At 42.3% G+C, this 18,491-nt stretch overlaps 1 protein-coding gene across 1 annotated transcript in view; it reads left to right on the forward strand.

The window, feature by feature from the left end:
- LOC124720322 (poly [ADP-ribose] polymerase tankyrase-1-like) overlaps nt 1-18,491 on the forward strand; it is an 85,767-nt gene that overhangs the window by 31,237 nt on the left and 36,039 nt on the right. Inside the window, exon 4 of the mRNA XM_047245633.1 lies at nt 13,394-13,469. Coding sequence (XP_047101589.1) covers nt 13,394-13,469 — 76 coding nt within the window. The remainder of the gene's footprint in view (nt 1-13,393; nt 13,470-18,491) is intronic.

The raw sequence follows: 18,491 nt of genomic DNA on the forward strand, positions 1-18,491 counted from the left end.
ATTATAGGGAGAGGTGGGGAATATTCAATACGTACATAAGCCAAGAGTGAGGAATAAGAACAGAATACGAAGAACGAAGCAATCTTATTAAAAAGGGTGCAACACAGGGACTTACACTTTCGTTCCTACTACTGTTCAATATTTTCATCGAAGAAACAGTGAGGGAAATATCATAAAATTTCAAGAACGGGATTAAACTACAGGGCGAATGGGTATCAGTGACAATATTCGCTGATAACACTTCTATCCTCCGTGAAAGTGTAGAGGCATTACAGGAGTGGTTGAATGGAGAGAATAGTCTAGCGAGTACAAAATGAAGAACAAAATATGGGTTGAGACAAAATCGAAGAAAGGGGAAAGTAATGAAAAGTAGCAGAAATGAGAATACCGAGAAACCTAACATCAGCATTTGGGATCACGAACTTGAGGAATTATGCTACTGGGCAACAACATAAGGAAGATAAACGTGATATTTCTAGGTAAAAGAGGCCTAAATTTGAGGAGAAATTTCTAAGAATGTATGTTATGAGAACAGCATGTTATGATAGTGGAAGGTGGACTGCGAGGAAACCGGAACAGAGGAGAATCGAAGCATTTGAGGTGTGGTGCTACAGAAGAATGTCGAATATTAGGAGGACTGATGAGGTAAGGAATGGGGAGGCTCCCTGCCGAATCGGCCCGGATACATGGAAAACAATGACGAGAAGAAGTGACAGGACGACGGGAAATGTTTTAAGACATCAGGGAATAATTTCCATGTTACTAGAGAAAGCTGTAGATGGTAAAAATTGTAGAGGAAGATAGAGGTTGGAATCCATCCAACAGATAATTGAGGTTGTAGGTTGCAGCTAGCAATCTGAGATAAAAAGGTTGGCACCGGAAAGGAATTCGTGGTCTGTCACATTTAATCAATCATAAGACTAGTGACGAAAGAAAAAGAAAAAAAAAAATCTTTCATTTGCTTAAAACTCAGCTACTATGACTTGCTAGTAAATAAGAGTAAATGAAGCTTTCCGAAGCGGCAGGTCTGATTTGTCTATGAATTCTAGCTAATCAAATTTCAGATCAATTTAAGCCAGTTATGTTGTTTGCAAGCAGCAATCAAGAGAAATGTAATTAAGTTCAACAAACAATTTCTCACCAAAGTTAAGAGTGCAGAAAGGATTTATTCTTAACATGGCATTACAATACCATTAAAAAAGGTTTAGAATGCTTTTATCAATCTAAACTTCAATGTTTAAACTAAAGGAATTGGTGAATACATGTTGAAAAATTTCTGAAGAGATTTAGGCAGCTGGGACAGCACACGATACATTGATGATTTACTTAGTTTCGCCAGCTACACAGTGAAGATAGACTAGTGCGTGCAACGTCTAATGTCGTAGCACAGCATGTCCTTCATGTAGCTTATCCTGCACAACCGGGCACGTACGAGCCTCTCGTTACACGGTGACCTCAGTCCTGCTACTCCCAAAGGAAGCAGGCTGTCCACGATGCAAAGGGATGGTGCGCACTGGCGGCGGTAGTGGTTAATGAAATGGAAATGACAGAACGTAGCTCTTTTTTGTTTCTTTGTTTTGTTTTGTGACTATTCTTTCACTCGATTCTTATCAGTGACTTCTCATTGTTGCAATACCAACAGTCACCTGAGGATCACATACATAGTTACCGCAAAAAAGTCCCTGTCCTTTTTATAAATAATTTAAGTTATTCTGCTATACTTTATCTGCATTAGTAAACATTCCCACATTGAAAGAAAGCTAATTTACATTGGATTCTAGCAGCAGTGGGCACGCTTCTGTTTCTGAAGTCTATTTCAGCGTCAAAATTTCGTCGCTGATTACCTCATCACCTATTGGCTGGTTTGTTTATTACCACTATTGCTCGCCCTGAAGTGGAAAGTTCTTTTAATCACAACAATAGCATTCAGAGGGACAAAATACAAGGTGTTTCCGTAAGAGCGCGCCAAAATGTAACAGTACATAGAGAATTCTTCATTGAACAATTTGAGGTAGGGAACGTGGATAAGCCAGCTGAAGGAGATATGGAGTAAACATGTCTATCGCTTTGTCTAGCATTCCTGTTTTCGACATTATTCACAACTAACATGAATACAGATTTACACGTACTGCATTGTTTATTTACATGTACGTTTATTATTTCCTCCAAGAAAACAAGGATGATCCTGATTACTAGGATGTCATGATGCACCTTTTATTTACTTTACTTATCCGTAAGGTGGCTTTGTTGTATCGTATTTACATTGCCCCCTTGGCTGTTCTAGAGGGCATGTGGGTACAACATGATGGTGCACTGCTTCACTTCAGTGTGGATGTCTGCAGCCCTCTCAGTTGGTCACTGGACTGGAAGGTGAGGTCTTATTTCATGGCCTTTGAGGTCACCTGACCTGAATCCCCCTGGTTATTTCCAATTGGGATATCTAAAGTCACTTGCATATAAGGCCTCAGCGGACACGGAGATGGATTATTGCCAAAATTGTAGCTGCCTGTGATCTGATTTGAGACACACCAGAGATATTTGTGAGTGTGCAACAGAATCTTGCTCGTCGATGTCATGCTTGCACTGAGGTTGATGGCCATCAGTATCAGCCCATTCAGTAAGCTACAGTACAAATGGTACGTTCATTGTGTGATGGTATTTGCTGTTAACTGTAACAAGGGTGAATAAAAAAGAAGACAGTAATGTGATTTTATTCCTGTTACCTCAATAAGCTGGCTTCTCCAACCCCCGGTTCGCTACCTGAAATCGCTCAATGGAGCATCCTGTTCGTCCTGTTAAACCTTTGCACGCTCCTACAGAAACATCCTAGATAATGAGGCCAAATGTCGATATCTAAGATCAATGTGTATAATGATATTTGAGGTCCCATTCAAATCATTGCACGAGAAGTGAATTACGAAAGACGTAAATAAATGCTAACATTGTTCTATGTGCCACAGTTCTGTTAACTTAGCTGTATGCTGGATTTTAAAATTGAGAGATGGTCTATGTTTCCAAGCTACTGTGATTTATCAGCATAAAAGACTGCGATACTAACGATTGCATTCTCCTCAAAGTTTCCTGCTATACATCGTACAATCTGGCACCCATAGCTAGTTTTAGCATGGCTGCACTCAGCAGTTGCTCATTATTCCAATTCCCACTTTAGCGGCTGAACTATCGAAAAATACAAAGACATCTTCCAAGGATTTTCCGAAAAACGAAGTGACCGATGCAGCGATGTTAGTGTCTAGGATAACCGTTCACTCCTTTCCTCTCTTAATTCCCCTGCAACTGAACTGCTACGTGTATTAGCTGCCGAATAGCATTGTGAGATAAAACTTACTTCTCCATGTGGTGTGTTTGCTACAAACCCAAGTATCAGTATATCTCATCAAATGTACAAATGGGTGTGAATTCCCAAGCGACCAAACTGCTGAGGTCATCCGTCCCTAGACTTACCCACTACGTAAACCAAACTAAACTAACTTATGTAAGAACAACACTCACACCCATGCCCAATGGAGGACTCGAACCTCCGGTGGCAGAGGCCGCGCGATCCATGACATGGCGCCTCAAACCGCGCGGTCATTCATCTGACAGTTTAACTACTACGGCCCCATCCTTCAGACTGTGTCCTATCAACATGTCCCTTCTTTCAGTTCTATCCAAAAGATCCTATTTGATTCCATCCTGCGCTGCTTGCTTAATTATTCTGTCTTCCTGTTTAATCTTCAGCGTCCTTCTGTACCATTAATTTGAAAAGTTTCTGTTCTCTTCACGCGTGTACTGTTTACCATCCATATCTGACTTTCACTCTACTGAAAATACATTCTGAATAGAATACGCATTAAGGAGGACGACCGTTCACATCTACGTCCAGCCATTCAGATTTAGGTTTTCTATGATTTACCGAAATCTCTCTATACAAGTGCCAGTATGGTTCCATGGAAGAGCACAGCCAGTTTTCTTCCCTGTCCTTCAAACAATCCGAGCTTGTCCTCCATCCGTAATGACCTCACTGTCGACGAAATTTGGAACCATAATCTTCCTTTCTTCTCCCTGAAAAGAATTCCTAACATCTATATTTTCTACTTCCTGCGATTTGAGTTCACAGTCGTGTAGAATTTTTTAAAAGATATCATAGTCGTCTTTGGGTGTAAAAGTTATTTAAGGTTGAACAACAAGTACGCTGTTTTTGTTCTACCAAAATTATTTATTTGCATCACTCAGATTTCGACCTTATCTTCTGACATGTCATATCAAAGTGTTAGGTCTTTCAATGTTGTTAACGACATCAATATGAATCCCACGAAATCATTATTTCAATGTGAAACTCAAAAATCGAGAAAAATGGCCACACTACCGGCCACGTCTACACGGCACTGCTGGCCGGGAGGCCACATCCGGGGAAGTTCGGCCGCCGAGTGCGAGTCTCTGTTCAGTCGACGCTACACGGGACGACTCACGTGCCGGTGGTGAGGATAACACAACACCCAGTCCACGATCCGAGAAAATGCCCATACCAGCCAGGAATCGAACCTGGGCCAGCTGCATGGGAGGCAAGCTCGTTACCACTCAACTAGGCGGGCGGGCATCTACGTGGAATCAACTGCAAGTGAATGAGAACAGACAACATGCAATGATATGTGTTCGTGCATATAGCATTCCAGTTTTTTCATTATAATCACATTCAATCCTACTTTTAATCAAGTGAAAGAACTTTCGCTAAATGGGCAGTCATCATTTAATCGTCATGATATATCAGCATGTGTGTTCAAAGTAACATTGAAACCTTTAATGGATCTCATTACAAAGGATCGTGTTTTTGAAAGACGCTGTTCGATGCATTCTATTGAGTGGCGTAAGAGAGAGTTGCCCTTAGCATACATTTCGATTTAGTTGATCGAAAAATCCACACACCAGATAATATTGGTCAAATCGTCTCAGCAGAAGTACCACTTGTCGACACTTATCCAGAATTAGGTTTTTTTATGTAATAGAATGGGAGACCTGTGGCCGTCCTTATGATGTCATTTATTATGTGGCTACCAGTTTCGGTGCTTCAATACATAATCTTCAGGCCTTAACTGACGCTGAGGGGTTTAACACCATTCGTATACCAGTGTCATCAATGGGCAACATCTACGAACTGGTCTCCACAAACTACCTGTAACAACGATGCTGTGTCTCCAGCTATCAACTACGAACATGACGATTGTAGACAAAACATTGTTGTTACAGGTAGTTGATAGATGTTGCCCACTGATGAATTGTATGTGCCATTGGAGTTAACTCGCTCAGCGTCAGTTAAGACCCGGAGACGATATACTGAAGCACCGAAAGTGGTAGCCATATAATAAATAACATCGCAAGGACAGCTCTAGGTGTTCCATTTTATTATATAAGTGGATGGCCTAAGTCTGTAAAGCCTCCAATCAAAAGGACAGACATACAGAATATAGGTTAATCTAGGTCTTCACCAAGCCATGATACGTGTTCCATGTGACTCACTCAGAAAATAATTCACCGAGCATGTCTGATGAGAAATGCACAAAATGAAACCCAATACACTTAACTGCTGAACTATCAGAAGCAATGTCGTATCAACTCTGACGTCGACGATCAGCTAAAGATGGCGGAAAAGCCATTACTCTAAAACTAGGAAACAATGATGTTGAATTTCATTATAACAGAGATGTATCGTATTTGCCATTCATCATGTGTATTTTGTGCGTCTTTGTGATACATACAAAATACACTTCAATATTGAATAATGCTATTCAGTGAAGTGGCTGCAGCGCATGTGCAGACGAATCAAGAAAGGTGGCGATATAGCAATATTTGGGATGGGAAATGCAACAGTATCCATCAGCGAAATTGGCCAGTATCAGCTGGGACATGCGTCAGTAGCAATGATACAGAATGGCGTATTTTATTATTTAAAATCCATGAACGACATCAAACAGTTGTTCAATTGGAAGCGGACCTTGAAAACGAAGACCACAAGTACTTCACCAACAGAAAATACATGTTAACTGCATTTTTCTCGTTATGCAGAGCCGGTATGTTTCGTAAGACGCTACTTTTCTCTGAATTGCCAACATAATGCCCTTTGAATGCATCAGTGAACAAGTTACAAAGTCGCCAATTAGGTAATGCAGTTGCAGGACACCCCAATTTGCACTGAATCGACGCATTAGGTCGTCTCTAAGAATGTTGTTAATTGCAATTATTGTTAAATAGCGTATATGTATGGATATCTTTGTAAGAGGTGGGGACATGAGACAGTGAACTGTCAAGTATGTGTCACTTATTGTGGAGCTTGCCAAAATTTAAATCATCTTAAAGTCAAGGCACTAGGCACTTTACACTGGACACTGGGGGCTGGGTACTGGGTACTGGGGACTGTGGAATGGGTTCTGGGACAGGAGTGGAGGCTGGGCTCAGAGGACTGGAGACTGGAGATGGGATTGGGCACTGGGACTGAGGACTGGGGACTGGGGACTGTGACTGGGAAGTGGGCACTGGGGGCTGGGCACTGGGCACGGGACTGGGCACATGGTTGTTGGGCACTGGGGTTTGGAGGCTGGGGACTGGGGACTGGGGACTGGGCTTACACACTGGGAATTGGGGATTGGATACTGGGGACGGGGGGATGGGGACAGGGGCTGGGGACTGGGGACTGGGCAGTGGGCACTGGGGACTGGGGACTGGGTTCTGGCAACTGCGGTCTGGGGACTGGAGACTGGGGATGAGATTGGGCACTGGGGATTGAGCACTGGGGGCTGGGGACTGGACCCCCACTGTGGCAACAGTAAAAGGAGTCAGTGATTAACTCTTCTGAAGCATGTTCAACCAGTCTACATTGGTGCAACATTGAAGCAAAGTGGCTTTCTCCCTTGTAAAAATTATTGGCAGCATAACAATGGTAGTTGCCTGTACATACTATGGCCAGGCGCTTCATTACCAGCTTTAAAGTCATTAATCCCGGTTTCTTGTGCCCATTCTTGACAGTTGTGATTTTAAACTACTGTCTGATATTGTTGAGAGCTGGTTTCTCAGCATGGTCCTGAATAGGGTTACTATTGTGGATGGGGACGTAATCAGTTACTCTCAGTTGCACAACAAATATGTAAAATTTATTTAAAGAAATTAAAATTTTAAAACAATCACTTAAAAAAACACAATTGACTGCATGGCGGCTGAAGGCCTCATCACAGGAAAAAAATTCCACAATTTTAGGGCAGAAGGGCACCAACAATAACCTCAAACAACAAACAGTTGAAGGCCTGAATCTGATGTCCGAAGAACAATTCCAAATAGCACATATTAACATAAATACTTCGTTTTAAAACAAACTGTAACATGGCTGAAGTGCTTATTATAAAAGAAGTGAAGATATTACTCGGTTGAAGACCACAAACAATTTCAAATAACAAATGGCTGAAGGCCTGAATTAGAAGTCAGGAACAACCCGCCGACCACAGGCGAGATCTCAGAATAGTTGAGGTTGCATAAGTAGTTAACGCTTCACTCAACTTGAACGTCCAGGGTTCGGTGTGCAACGAAGTCTTCGCTCTTGCAGCTACCCCTCCACGATCCAGCAGTGGCAGCACGCCGCCACTTTCCCTCGCACTGCAACTCCCCATTCTACACAACGCGACCTGAAAATACTAGCGGTCGCACCAGACATTATACCACAGTACTCATATTGATAAGCACTGCTGCTGCCACTCACGGGCAAGCAAACCAGCAACTTAGTGACGCCAGTAAACCGAATAAGAAACGAAATGCCATAGCCACAATGACAAGATGCCAAGCAATAAACAGCATTAACACGAACTGCACACAACTCTGGCCAACAATATAGGCCAGAGATGTCTTCACAACTAAGCATGTACTTGCAGAGTGCGCAGTCATGCACTAAGACTGTAAACCTGTGATCAATTGGGCACCGTGGAAGCCTTGTGTTGAGTGCAAAGGGTAATTTCCTGTTACATGCTTTAGTGCATGACTGGTTCTGTTTTCTTCCTCATGTTGGTAGTGTATGGAGGCATTTACGGTTTGTTCAAACAGTGCTTTTGGCACCTACTTTTAAGTTCACTTATACTTGGCAATCACCCATATTACCCAGTGTCCTGCGTTTTATGCAGCTCATGCTACATAATTTCTTTTGTTGATTCCTTGCTTGTTAAACTTATCTTACATATTGGATTTGAGTACTTTACTGTTAATTTTCACGTATATCGTGGAGGGCATGTTTTCCTTTGCTACAAAATTATTGTGCAGGGTCTCACTGCATACCTTAGGTAGTACTCTGACGGATGTCAAATAGAATTAGTAATATGTTCTTTTACTGTGATACGTTTTTGTAGAAAAGCTGGGCAGCTGGGAAATTTAGATCTGAAATAGCTTGTCATTTGTTATTCTTCAAATAGTTTTATGTGTTATCTTTCAGTTGTTTATTTGACCATGCCAAGTGTACCTTCCCAGTCTGTCTGTAGTTTCAACAGCTTTTCCTACTATCGAATTCTAGTCACCCATGACTATTAAATTTTCGTCTCCCCTTCACTATCTGAATAATTTCTTTTATCTCATCATACATTTCATCAATCTCTTCGTCATCTGCGGAGCTAGTTGGCATATAAACTTGTACTACTATGGTAGGCATGGGCTTCATGCCTATCTTGGCAACAATAATGCGTTGACTATGCTGTTTGTAGTAGCTTACCCACACTCCTATATTTTATTCATTATTATACCTACTACTGCCTTACCCCTATTTGATTTTTTATTGCCTACCGGAGTGGCCGTGCGGTTCTAGGCGCTACAGTCTGGAGCTGAACGACCGCTCCGGTCGCAGGTTCGAATCCTGCCTCGGGCATGGATGTGTGTGATGTCCTTAGGTTAGTTAGGTTTAATTAGTTCTAAGTTCTAGGCGACTGATGACCTCAGAAGTTAAGTCACATAGTGCTCAGAGCCATTTTTTTTATTTATAGCCCTGTATTCACCTGACCAGAAGTCTTGTTCCTCCTGTTACCGAACTTCACTAATTCCAACTATATTTAACTTTGACCTATCCATTTGCCTTTTAAAATTTTCTAACCTACCTGCTCGATTAAGGGATCTGACATCCCACGCTCCGATCCATAGAACGCCAGTTTTCTTTCTCCTGATAACGATGTCCTCCTGAGTAGTCCCCACCCACAGATCCGAATGGGAGAATATTTTACCACCGGAATATTTTACCCAAGAGGATGCCATCATCATTTAACCATACAGTTCAGGAACCACACATTTGTCGGGCCTCTCAGCAGATACCCCTCCATTGTGGTTGCACCTATGGTACGGCTGTCCGTATTGCTAAGGCATGCAAGCCTCCTCACCAATGGCAAGGTCCATGGTTCATGGGGGGGATGGGGGGACCAAACGGTAGCAAATATGTTATTTGAAAGGAAGACGTATTCACTATTACTAGCTTTGACATGCCGCCCTGTTCCTGTTTGAGCGTTGTTATTTTGGACTACCTCAGATGTGTATAGAATGAGTTGCAGCCTAAAAATATCTGTTACCTGGAGATAATGTTTTCTGGAAAGGTATTCCAGATTTTAGTAACAGATGATTAGTACCCTATGTGAACCATTCCCTTCATGAAAACATTCAGTATTAGCAATTAAGGCAGAATAATACCGACTCGAATCACAAAATTTTGTTGTTTTCTTAAGTAACTACTGACTTCAGAGGGATACCTGAATAAAATACTATAATAGGTAGATCTGGTGATTTTTTAGTTATGTTAGACCTATATTCAGAAAGACTTCCTGAGCAAGCAACAGTAGAAAGAAAGCCATTGAATGAGGTATCCGCCAATTCTCGGGCTTTTTGTGTAATCAAATAAAAAATTTTTTAAGTGATATTATCAAAGATTTCCCCCCCATGAACCATGGACCTAGCCGTTGGTGGGGAGGATTGCGTGCCTAAGCGATACAGATGGCCGAACCGTAGGTGCAACCACAACGGAGGGGTATCTGTTGAGAGGCCAGACAAACATGTGGTTCCTGAAGAGGGGCAGCAGCCTTTTCAGTAGTTGCAGGGGCAACAGTCTGGATGATTGACTGATCTGGCCTTGTAACATTAACCAAAACGGCCTTGCTGTGCTGGTACTGTGAACGGCTGAAAGCAAGGGGAAACTACAGCCGTAATTTTTCCCGAGGACATGCAGCTTTACTGTATGATTAAATGATGATGGCATCCTCTTGGGTAAAATATTCCGGAGGTAAAATAGTCCCCCATTCGGATCTCCGGGTGGGGACTACTCAAGAGGATGTTGTTATCAGGAGAAAGAAAACTGGTATTCTACGGATCGGAGCGTGGAATGTCAGATCCCTTAATCGGGCAGGTAGGTTAGAAAATTTAAAAAGGGAAATGGATAGGTTAAAGTTAGATGTACTGGGAATTAGTGAAGTTCGGTGGCAGGAGGAACAAGACTTTTGGTCAGGTGATTACAGGGTTATAAATACAAAATCAAATAGGGGTAATGCAGGAGTAGGTTTAATAATGAATAAAAAAATAGGAGTGCGGGTTAGCTACTACAAACAGCATAGTGAACGCATTATTGTGGCCAAGATAGGCACAAAGCCCATGCCTACTACAGTAGTACAAGTTTATATGCCAACTAGCTCTGCAGATGATGAAGAAATTGATGAAATGTATGACGAGATAAAAGAAATTATTCAGGTAGTGGAGGGAGACGAATATTTAATAGTCATGGGTGACTGGAATTCGAGAATAGGAAAAGGGAGAGAAGGAAACATAGTAGGTGAATATGGATTGGGGGGAAGAAATGAAAGAGGAAGCCGCCTTGTAGAATTTTGCACAGAGCATAACTTAACACTTGGTTCAAGAATTATGAAAGAAGGTTGTATACCTGGAAGAATCCTGGAGATACTAAAAGGTATCAGATAGATTACATAATGGTAAGACAGAGATTTAGGAACCAGGTTTTAAATTGTAAGACGTTTCCAGGGGCAGATGTGGATTCTGACCACAACCTATTGGTTATGAACTGCACATTGAAACTGAAGAAACTGCAAAAAGGCGGGAATTTAAGGAGATGGGACCTGGATAAACTGAAAGAACCAGATGTTGTAGAGAGTTTCAGGGAGAGCATAAGGGAACAATTGACAGGAATGGGGGAAAGAAATACAGTAGAAGAAGAATGGGTAGCTCTGAGGGATGAAGTAGTGAAGGCAGCAGAGGATCAAGTAGGTAAAAAGACGAGGGGTAATAGAAATCCTTGGGTAACAGAAGAAATATTGAATTTAATTGATGAAAGGAGAAAATATAAAAATGCAGTAAATGAAGCAGGCAAAAAGGAATAAAAACGTCTCAAAAATGAGATCGACAGGAAGTGCAAAATGGCTAAGCAGGGATGGCTAGAGGACAAATGTAAGGATGTAGAGGCTTGTCTCACTAGGGGTAAGATAGATACTGCCTACACGAAAATTAAAGAGACCTTTGGAGAAAAGGGAACCACTTGCATGAATATCAAGAGCTCAGATGGAAACCCAGTTCTAAGCAAAGAAGGGAAAGCAGAAAGGTGGAAGGAGTATACAGAGGGCCTATACAAGGGCGATGTTCTTGAGGACATTATGGAAGTGGAAGAGGATGTAGATGAAGATGAAATGGGGGATACGATACTGAGTGAAGAGTTTGACAGAGCACTGAAAGACCTAACTCGAAACAAGACCCCGGGAGTAGACAACATTCCATTAGAACTACTGACAGCCTTGGGAGAGCCAGTCCCGATAAAACTCTACCATCTGGTGAGCAAGATGTATGAGACAGGCGAAATACCCACAGACTTCAAGAAGAATATAATAATTCCAATCCCAAAGAAAGCAGGTGTTGACAGATGTGAAAATTACCGAACTATCAGTTTAATAAGTCACAGCTGCAAAATACTAACGCGAATTCTTTACAGACGAATGGAAAAACTGGTAGAAGCGGACCTCGGAGAAGATCAGTTTGGATTCCGTAGAAATGTTGGAACACGTGAGGCAATACTAACCTTACGACTTATCTTAGAAGAAAGATTAAGAAAAGGCAAACCTACGTTTCTAGCATTTGTAGACTTAGAGAAAGCTTTTGACAACGTTAACTGGAATACTCTCTTTCAAATTCTGAAGGTGGCAGGGGTAAAATACAGGGAGCGAAAGGCTATTTACAATTTGTACAGAAAGCAGATGGCAGTTATAAGAGTCGAGGGGCATGAAAGGGAAGCAGTGGTTGGGAAAGGAGTGAGACAGGGTTGTAGCCTCTCCCCGATGTTATTCAATCTGTATATTGAGCAAGCAGTAAAGGAAACAAAAGAAAAATTCGGAGTAGGTATTAATATCCATGGAGAAGAAATAAAAACTTTGAGGTTCGCCGATGACATTGTAATTCTGTCAGAGACAGCAAAGGACTTGGAAGAGCAGTTGAACGGAATGGACAGTGTCTTGAAAGGAGGATATAAGATGAACATCAACAAAAGCAAAACGAGGATAATGGAATGTAGTCAAATTAAATTGGGTGATGCTGAGGCGATTAGATTAGGAAATGAGACACTTAAAGTAGTAAAGGAGTTTTGCTATTTAGGGAGTAAAATAACTGATGATGGTCGAAGTAGAGAGGATATAAAATGCAGACTGGCAATGGCAAGGAAAGCGTTTCTGAAGAAGGGAAATTTGTTAACATCGAGTATAGATTTAAGTGTCAGGAAGTCGTTTCTGAAAGTATTTGTATGGAGTGTAGCCATGTATGGAAGTGAAACATGGACGATAACCAGTTTGGGCAAGAAGAGAATAGAAGGTTTCGAAATGTGGTGCTACAGAAGAATGCTGAAGATAAGGTGGGTAGATCACGTAACTAATGAGGAGGTATTGAATAAGATTGGGGAGAAGAGAAGTTTGTGGCACAACTTGACTAGAAGAAGGGATCGGTTGGTAGGACATGTTTTGAGGCATCAAGAGATCACAAATTTAGCATTGGAGGGCAGCGTGGAGGTTAAAAATCGTAGAGGGAGACCAAGAGATGAATACACTAAGCAGATTCAGAAGGATGTAGGTTGCAGTAGGTACTGGGAGATGAAGAAGCTTGCACAGGATAGAGTAGCATGGAGAGCTGCATCAAACCAGTCTCAGGACTGAAGACCACAACAACAACAACATCAAAGATTTGCAGCTGTTTATATATGTAATTAATCTGATGCCACAAGGATATTGCTATAATTGGATTTTTTTGGACAACATTTACCAACTGTTGCTTGCTATTGGTCTACCTGTAGCTCACACAAGTGTAGACAGATCTGTGTACGGACAAAGAACTGCCCAGTGACGCCGTTTTCCAGAATCACCCCCGACGGCGCCAGCTCAGGAGGTTACGGGCACCGCGGCTGTGGACCTGGAGCCAGCAACAGAAACAAGGTAGGCACGTGAGAAGGCACTCGCCATGTTTCCCAGTTCTAGGCGTGTGTGTTATTCTGAAGCCTGCAGTGTATGACACCCAGTTTCCTTAGATCCGTCTGTGCTGTAAAATATATTATCACTCATTGCCATTTTTTGATAGCTCATAGTGCTTTCAGTAACTTCTCATAATAGGCTCATCGAATCTCAAAATTGAAGTTTGTACATTATCAAATAAGTTAGCTAAGGAACGTCATATAAGAGCCGAGTTTCTCGTAGTTTCATAAATTGTTTCGACCCTACTTGCTGTCATGATTTCTGTTAAATTACGTAGATGCAACAAGGTGTTATTTTGGTTCTCACAGGAAGCCTGTGAGGGAAGGTGCACTGGCCGTGGTGACACGAGGAGCCATTCCAGAAGTGGAACCAAAGACTTGCCACTCAAAACAGAAACAGAGCAGACACAGTAACGTGTACAGTTAGCAGCCAGGGCTCACGAATGTGTAGGCTCCACTCTCTGCGACCCGCGTAGGGCACTGTAGACCATTTGTATGAAGACTGGCGTTTATTGTTGTTTGCTGTCTCTGATACCGGTGACAGATAGATGCCTATCAATGGCATCATGCTGTGCAGAGAGAGGATGAAGGTGAGGACAGGTCCCTCAACCAGTATCAGTGCCAGCAACTCAGCAGTGTGCTCTGTCACGCTGCATGGAGGCCAGTAACGTACTTAAAATATCCTGCCATGCTGTAAACCCTCATGTACGGAAGTCTTATTGTCTGGTAAACTGGGCAGTCAGAATAATCACTATTACCACAGCATAACTACATTTCTGGTGTGTTACTTATTTCTCTTTCACTCAGTAAGTGCATTTGTGCAATTTCCACAGCAAAATTCGGTGGTATTCTCATACCAGTGTTGGGAATTTAGGTATAGCTTTTTAGAAGTATACTAGGCTCCAGTGGGAAGCAGTGGTTGGGAAGGGAGCGAGACAGGGTTGTAGCCTATCCCCAATGTTATTCAGTATGTATATTTAGCAATCAGTGAAGGAAATAAAAGAAAAATTTGGAGTAGGAATTAAAATCCATGGAGAAGAAATAAATCTTTGAGATTTCCCGATTACATTGTAATTCTTTCAGAGACAGCACAGGACCTGAAAGACAGTTGAATGGAATGGACAGTGTCTTGAAAGGAGAATGTAATATAAACATCAACAAAAGCGAAACGATGATAATGGAGTGTAGTTTACTTACATTAGATGATGCTGAGCAAAGTAGAATAGAAATGAGACACTAAGTGGTAGATGAGTGGGGAGCAAAATAACAGATGATGGTCGAAGTAGAGAGTATATAGAATGTAGACTGGCAATAGCAAGGAAAGCGATTCTAAAGAAGAGAAATTTACTAATATTGAGTGTAGATTTAAGTGTCAGGAAGTCTCTTCTGAGAGTATTTGTGGGGAGTGTAGCAGTGTATGAAAGTGAAACATGGACGATAAATAATTTAGACAAGCAGGAAATAGAAGCTTTCGAAATGTAGTGCTACAGAAGACTGCTAAAGATTAGATAGGTGTATCACGTAACTAATGAGGAGGTACTAAATTGAATTAGGGAGAAGTGGGATGTGTGGCACAGCTTGACTAGAAGAAGGGATCGGTTGGTAGGACATGTCATGAAGTATTAAGGTATCACCAATTTCCTACTGGACGGACGTGTGGAGGGTAAAAATCGTATAAGGAGACCAAGAGATGAATACAATAAGCAGATTCAGAAGGATGTCAGTTGCAGCAGTTAGTTGGTGATGAAGAAGCTTGTACACGATAGAGTAGCACGGAGGGAGCTGCATCAAACCAATCTCTGGACTAAAGACCATGCCAACAACTACTAGGCTCCAAGGTGAAGGATATGGTTCACAATTAGAGGATGCATGGAGGAACTGCATTAATGGAGATTCCTCCTGCACATGTCCTGGAGGAGTAGCTGCATTCTGCTGATATACTCTGTGACCTCGACCAAAAACAATAGATGAGACCCCACGAATAACACATCAGCCACGAGCTCTTCCACAAGATGATGCCCCTTTCCTTCTCGTGTTCTTCCACTTTCTATTCAGCTGTTCCTCAGGATATATGCCGAATCTTACTATACTACTGTCAATAACACACACAGGGAGAGGCTTTCAAGACACTGTACTTTCTTCTTGGAGGACCCCACTTCAAATCTGTGTCCATCCAGTTGCGAGCAGCTCTTTATCGAGTTACTGAAGGCCATCCACTGAATTCCGTGGTATTCCCTATGCAGGGAAGTTCGGCTTCCAAGTGCAATTCCTATTTCATTCGCCCCATATTGGGCGACCAGCGCGCCGGTGACAAGGATAAAATGATGATGAGGACAAAACAACAGCCAGTTCCCAATCGGAGAAAAATGTCCAACCCAGCCAGGAAAGGGACCGGGGCCCACTTGCATGGGAGGCGAGAACATTACCACCCAGCTAAGCAAGCGGACTCACTCTCTGATGTACTGTAGTTGCTGACCAGCTCTTAAGAGCGTCAGTATTGAGTATTTTATTAATTTTCAGCAAGTGCGACTGTATATATCGAAATGATCATGTGTCACTTGCATAAAAGAAATTTAATTTCCTTAACTGCTTTCAGACACTTAGTGCCCTTATTCAGAAGGTTATAACATGGAGTAATTTGCAGGTATCAACAATGAGAGAGACGCAGTATATTGCTGTAGTCTGGTGGTTTGTAGTGCCTGTACGCAAACGGTATCAACAATACGCTTGTGTGAAGCAGTACGCTGTATGAATTTCATTGCTGACACTCGTAAATACTGCGAAGGGTATAAAGTTCTGATGAAGGGCACTAAGTGTCTCAAAAAAAGTCAAACATCCTTTATGCAACTGGTTGCTGATTATTTCTATGACTGCAGTATTGATGACACATGTAGATCCAGCTATCCTTTAATATACACTGTATCAGAGTACAATAGTCCCTGCAAGTCCAGTGTCTAGTAATTTTCAAAAATTTCCCTTATTTTTCAAATAAGTTTAAGTATTTATGCAATGATTAATGAACTACATAACAATTCCAATGCTTGTGTTTGAAACAGTAGTGCCTGCACAGCATCATCTGTTTCTCATTTTGTTGTATCTAGGCAGAAATGCATTTCCGTAATTGTATGTGAAAATCAATGTTGGAAATAAAACATATACTACCACAGCTGGCCCTTCAAAATACCCTACTACAAATTAGAACATAATAAGTGAGTGGAAAGGACAGATCGAGGTGAGTGTGATACTTTCCTTCAAGATGCATTGGAGCCAAGTAACAGCAAAAACTCTCATTACAAAAACTATCAGGTTCACAAACTCGCATCCAATCAAGATTTAGGAAAACACATAATTTAAAAAAATGAAATGGATGTACCGCCACAACTTTGTCAGCTAAGAGAAAATGCAACTGCAATAATTTGGGAAAAGGCACTATAATGAAACAAATTTTAACACTGACAACCAAACTCCCACATTTACAAAGACTTAAGTTGTACAGTATTATTTATGGCTTGTCTCTGATTAAATATAGCAAACCAGCAAGCGTAGAGCCACTGTGCTCATAAACTCTTAAGAGTCTGCATCTCGTGGTCTGCCTCTGGATCACAAGGTTTCCAGGTCCGATTCGCAGCTGGGTTGGGGAGTTTATCTGCCTGTTGACTGTGAGTCTGTGTTGTCCTCACCATTTCATCCTCATCATTACCATTGTTGACAGAAGCTAGATTGCACTGTGTAAAAATTGGACTGTGTCAAAATTGGGACTTTGTACGGGCGCTCATGACCTCGCAGTTGAGTGCCCCACAAACCAAATATCACCATCATCATCAAACACTTAAGAGAACCAACTGCCCTAAGGCTAGCGACACCCAACCGGTTTCTAGATCATAACTAGAGCCTCTCCAGATAGTCAAGGCTAACCATCACTTTCTGCATGTGCCAAGAGGTATGCAAGGGCCACAACCTACAGCAGGCTGCCTTAACGCTGTAAGATCACTCAATGGCAGCCACTGCCACTGACAATACAAAGGCAGGAAAACAAGCATGTCCAGAGCGTGGGGACAGCGTGCTGTGGCTGGGTGTGCTCCTACAATGGTCAGCACAGGTTGAAAAGTGGTGACGCCAGTGGCGGGGGGGGGGGGGGAGACCCCAGTTTTGGAGGGGAGGCAGCTTCGTCCAGCAGGCGCTGCAGCACTGCTCAGCATAACGACCGGTGGAGGGGCGCTCTGGTGTTAAAAGCATTGCAACGTTGATGAACCTGAGTCAGCATAGTCTCCCCCGCCGAAACTGACAGCTAGTGGGGTGTTGATGCAGCTGAAAGGACTCTGACTTTTGCATTAGTACGCTATGCCAGCTGCTGCTATCACAATTGGAATCATAAAAAGACCAATAAACCCCATACTTCTACATCTACATCATACCCGGCAATCCACCTAATGGTGTGTGGTGAAGGGTACTTTTGGTACCACTATCACATCTCTCCAACCCTGGTCCACTCGCAAATAGAGCGTGCGAAGAATGTTTGTCGGCCAGCATCTGTATGGCTCTAATTCCTCGAATTTCCTCCTCATAGTCAGTATGTGATATGTATGTGGGAGGAAGTAATACATTGCCCAACTCCTCCTGAAATGTGCTGTCCCGAAATTGCAATAGTAAATCTCTCTGTGATGCACAACGCCTCTCTTGTAACGTCTCACAGTGGAGTTTGTTTAGCATCTCCGTAACGCTCTCTCGCCCTCTAAACCATCCCGTAACGAAACGCGGCGCTCTTAGTTGGATCGTACCTACCTCCTCTATCCAGTCTACCTGACAGGGATCCCAGATATATGAACAATACTCAAGAACAGGGCGAACAAGCGCCTTATAAGCCACTTCTTTCGTGGAAGGGTTACATTTTCTTAAGATTCCCCTATGTATCTGGTATTTGCTTTTCCCACCACCTGTTTTATGTGGTCATTCCACTTATGGTCGCTGGGGATAGTTACTACTAGAT

The sequence above is a fragment of the Schistocerca piceifrons genome, chromosome 11 (genome assembly GCF_021461385.2).
Source record: "Schistocerca piceifrons isolate TAMUIC-IGC-003096 chromosome 11, iqSchPice1.1, whole genome shotgun sequence".
Taxonomy (NCBI): Eukaryota; Metazoa; Arthropoda; class Insecta; order Orthoptera; family Acrididae; genus Schistocerca; species Schistocerca piceifrons.